The sequence below is a fragment of the Zea mays genome, chromosome 5, assembly GCF_902167145.1.
Source record: "Zea mays cultivar B73 chromosome 5, Zm-B73-REFERENCE-NAM-5.0, whole genome shotgun sequence".
NCBI lineage: Eukaryota > Viridiplantae > Streptophyta > Magnoliopsida > Poales > Poaceae > Zea > Zea mays.
In genome coordinates, this window is record NC_050100.1 from 90,675,853 (window position 1) to 90,680,570 (window position 4,718).

General features: G+C 44.3%; 1 protein-coding gene across 1 annotated transcript; it reads left to right on the forward strand.

Moving 5' to 3' along the window:
* The first annotated feature begins 1,473 nt into the window (after positions 1–1,473).
* Positions 1,474–3,861, forward strand: LOC100284053 (uncharacterized). Its single transcript, NM_001156951.1, is given in 2 exon segments — positions 1,474–1,906; positions 2,967–3,861. Coding segments are annotated over 2 exon segments (1,065 nt in total). The 5' UTR covers positions 1,474–1,594; the 3' UTR covers positions 3,720–3,861.
* Positions 3,862–4,718: the final 857 nt, after the last annotated feature.

Genomic DNA, 4,718 nt, shown 5'->3' on the forward strand with positions numbered 1-4,718 from the left:
AGAGAACAGTTCTGATACCAATTGAGAGCACCTAGAGGGGGATGAATAGGTGATCCTATAAAAATAGCTCAACAAAACAAAACTTGGGCTAATATTGGATTAGTGAATGCTAAAGCCAAGTTCGAATGAGGAGTAAGAGCGGAGAACACTTCTTCACTTTAATTGCTCTTCACAAGGTGAGTATTAAACTTAGAGCAATTATGCAAGTGAAATGAGTGGATATAGAGAAAGAATCGCACAGGAGAAAAGACACTTGACATAACTATTTTTATCCCATGGTTCGGTCAAGTAATACTTGCCTACTCCACGTTGTGGCGTCCTAATGGATGAGGGTTGCACTCAACCCCTTTTAAGTGATCCAAAGATCAACTTGAATACAACGATTCTATTTATCTCAACAATATCCTGTTTGTGAGGAATCTCCACACTTTGGAGTCTCTCACGCCTTACACAAATGATCTCAAGTAAACACAAGAGTAAGGGGGAATAACAACACACACAAGAGCGAGAGTTGCAGCAACAACACGCACGCAAGACAAGAACGAGCACACGGAGTTACAGCTCAGAAAAGTACTCAAATCTCTAACACGATGAACCAAATGCGTGTATGCGTAGTCTCGACGTCTTAGAATGTTCAATGAGTGTGTACTGCTCCATGCGCCTAGGGGTTCCTTTTATAGCCCCAAGGTAGCTAGGAGCTGTTGGAGCTCTATTTGGAAGGCCATTGTTGCCTTCTGTCCGTGGGGTCCGGTGCACCATCGGACAGTGAACAGTGTGCGATTTCCTTCCTTTTCTGGCGAAGCCGGCCGTTGTAGCCACCAGTCCCCGTAGCACACCGGATAGTCCGGTGCGACCTGGTGACCGTTGGTAATGTCCACGTGTCGCCCGCTGACCGCGCGATTGACCGTTAGAGTGGGCGCGGCTGACACACCGGACAGTCCGATGCACACCGGATAGTTCGGTGGATTATAACCGTAGCTCCTCTAACTTTTTCCGAGAGCAACCAGTTCGCCGCGCACGCAGCTTGGGCACCAAACAGTCCGGTGTACCGCAGGCTCCATGACTAGGTTGTTTTTTAGAGTTTTCAGAGCAACAAAAGAGGTACTCCAAAAAATTATATTGCAGCTCCAAAAACTCCATAAAATTACAACTCTGGAGTTAGAGTGATTGTCATGCTCTGGATAGCTCCCCATTAGAGTTTTACTCTGGACACATGTCAAACACCCCCTAAATCTAGCCGAACAGAAGATCCATTGCAAGAAAAGGTCGCTTCAACCATGCTTGATTTATATCTACAAACTCACGAATTAGTCTTCAGGAGTACGGAATCCGCGCAAATTCGTGCGAGATCGAGGAAATTAAATCATTGAACAAAACTGGGCCGTGCGAGCAACGTATTTGGGCTGGCCCGGTGGAGGCCCGGTGCGAACAACCAATGCCTGAAAGCTGAATATCCCTGATCCCGAAGCCCTAGCCGCCATCTCTCTCTCTCTCTCTCTCTTCATCGCCGCAGTGCGCGCTCCTACAACCCATCGCTCACCACCACCTGCTCCTCCAGCGGCGGCGTCCAGGGTGAACCCGAATCCCCAACACCATGGCGGGGGGCAAGATCCAGAAGAAGCGCCACGGCGCGGCGGGAGGCGCCCGGCTGCAGGGCGGTATCCCGTTCGAGAAGTCCAAGGGGCAGCACATCCTGCGGAACCCGGCGCTGGTGGACTCCATCGTCGCCAAGGCCGGTCTCAAGCCCACCGACACCGTCCTGGAGATCGGGCCGGGCACAGGAAACCTCACCAAGCGCCTCCTCGAGGCTGGTGTCAAGGCCGTCGTCGCCGTCGAGCTCGACCCGCGCATGGTGCTCGAGCTCAACCGGCGGTTCCAGGGGCACCCGCTCTCCTCGCGCCTCAAGGTACCATCCTCTCCCAGAACCTAGTTACCTGGTTGTAGAATAAATTAATTGATTCCCTGAAGTTCGCTCTTCGATTGTTGTTTGCAAGTTTTTTCAAGATTTTTTTTTGTTTTCGATTTTGGTTAACTTGATGTCTTGTCGACTGCAAATGGAGCTCATTTGTAATGAGCTGAATGGTGTGGTGGAGCTGGAAAACTCAGGTTTAGAATCTTTATGTTTGAAGGAGTTGATTAATGGGACTTTCCTCTCCCCCGTTGTGATTCCTGTTATTGGTAGCACTGTTGTTGAACAGGCCATAATTTTAGGATCTTTGTTTGCTGGTACTGATGGTGAAGAGGCTGTAACTTTAGGACCTTAATTTGCGGTATACTACGTGAAGACATTTGGTTCACTGTCAACTACTTCTGAAGTGTTGTACATGTAACTTACAATGCATCATAGATAGCCTTCATGAGCTAAACTGGTGAACTAGTAAAACGTTCAGGATATTGACTTTAGTGCCTCATTTTTGGAGTTTTTAGGAGCTGATGAATGAGTAATTATGTCAGGATGTTCTATCCAGTGTACCATTGGCATTTGTGGTACATGTACATGAAGAGCGAGTGAGTTAGGTTTGTCAGAAATGAGTTCACCTTTTCATGAAGATGCCCTGATGTGCTTATTGTTGGCGATTTTTTAATTGGTGCTACTCATGCACGAGAAAGCAAATTGAATTGGGGTAAATCAAATCCTGTAATGAACTATCTATGGTGTATCTTGTCAGCTTTCGGTTAGGCACACCTATGTGAGAATTAATGATTTGCAGACAGTTAATTTTATGAATAATTCATTGGGGATAAGGAAATCAATTTTAAGTGCTATGGAAATGAAAACTAGCCTGATACAATGAAGTTTAAGATGGTCAAAGTAGATGGCAGTAGTGTAAATCCTTTGTTAGAACCAACTGGATTGTGAGTGCAAATTGAACAACATCAAGTAATTATATGTATTCTTTTGTCCTGTTTTGCTTTCCCTTCCATAGTAATATGAGCATAGAATAATAAGTTGCCTCATGATGCAGGTTATCCAAGGAGATGTCCTCAAATGTGATCTCCCATACTTTGATATTTGTGTGGCAAACATCCCGTACCAGATCTCATCTCCCCTTACTTTCAAGCTTCTGTCACACCGTCCAATCTTTAGGTGTGCTGTGATTATGTTTCAACGTGAATTTGCCATGAGACTTGTGGCACAACCGGGAGATAGCCTCTACTGTCGTCTCTCCGTGAATGTGCAGCTCCTGTCACGAGTGTCGCATCTCCTGAAGGTGGGGAGGAACAACTTTAGGCCTCCACCCAAAGTTGATTCATCAGTTGTGCGAATAGAGCCCAGGAAGCCCCTCCCTCCTGTCAGCTTCAAGGAGTGGGATGGGCTTGTGAGGATTTGTTTCAACCGGAAGAACAAGACCCTGGGCTCCCTCTTTAAACAGAAACGTGTTCTGGAATTGCTAGAGAAGAACTACAAGACTATGCAGTCTCTCCAAACTGTGCAAGATGCAGAAATGGGTGAGGAGAAGATGTCCGCAGACGATGTCGCGTTGCTGGCTAATATGGTTGAAGATATGAGCATGGAGACTGGCTATGATAAGGAAGATGATGAAATGGAAATGGATGATGCAGACATGGCTGGAGATGGTGCTGCAAGCTTTAAAGAAAAGATTATGGGTATATTGCAGCAGGGCGATTTTGCAGAAAAGAGAGGTTCCAAGCTGAGCCAAGTTGATTTCTTATACCTGCTGTCCCTCTTCAACAAAGCTGGTATACATTTCTCGTGATTGGTGGTCCAGCTTCTCTTCAGTAGTAGTCTGTTTCTTTCTGTTTTATTTGTCGTGCTGTTAATGTACTTATTAGTTACTGAAAAAACCTCTAAGCTTGTGCTCGTAGAAATTTTTTACAGGCTCCGTCCTAGTTTGAGCTGCAACGAAAGAAAATTCTACTTGTTATTGCCTGTGCTTCTTAGTGACTTTACTAGTACCGATTTGCCACAAATGTCATTCGATATGCAGCGGCAAGGGCAACAGAACGTTCGGATCCACGTGAGTACTTGTCACCAGCGTATAGAAATGTTGGTGTAGTGCTCCAAGTGGATGCCTTGAGTATCCATGCGTGTTAAGTATATTGATACTGATTTATAAAAATACGGAAAAGTTGTGCTAATTATTGAGGAACTAAGTTTGCTCATTGATCTACAAAAATACGAGAAAGTTATACAAATTATTGAGGAATTAAGTTGATCAGCCTTACTATGAAACTACGGAGAAGAGTTATGCAGCATAAGGAGGAAGTGTTATCAAGCGTGAGGACTAAGGAGTAAGGAATAAAGTGGATAGATTTTTTTAAGAAATAACGATAATTTCTAAATCAATTAGTTTCATGTCCAAAAGCTCAATCATGAAAGGTATTTTTAATAATACAAGTGATGGATAATATATGGAGCAAAAAAGAATCTACATATGGTTTTTTTATTGACTTGAAGAATGTTTATGATAAAACACCAAAGAATATTATATGATGGGTGTCGAACAAACATAAAGTTTTAGTAAAGTACATTGGAACAAAAAATAACATATATAACAACGTTAAGACTAGTGTTCAAACATGTGTTAAGACCTAGCGGGCATCGAGTCTCATAATGGCTCTTTATGGATTTTATGGTGCAGTTATTTCTTCGAGATATCCCGATGTCAAGTTATACAGTGTTAAGCATCTGCTCTCGTCAGATCTATGGGAGGTCCTTGGGATGTAGGGCCTCAAGAGCGATGGTCCCAGTAGAT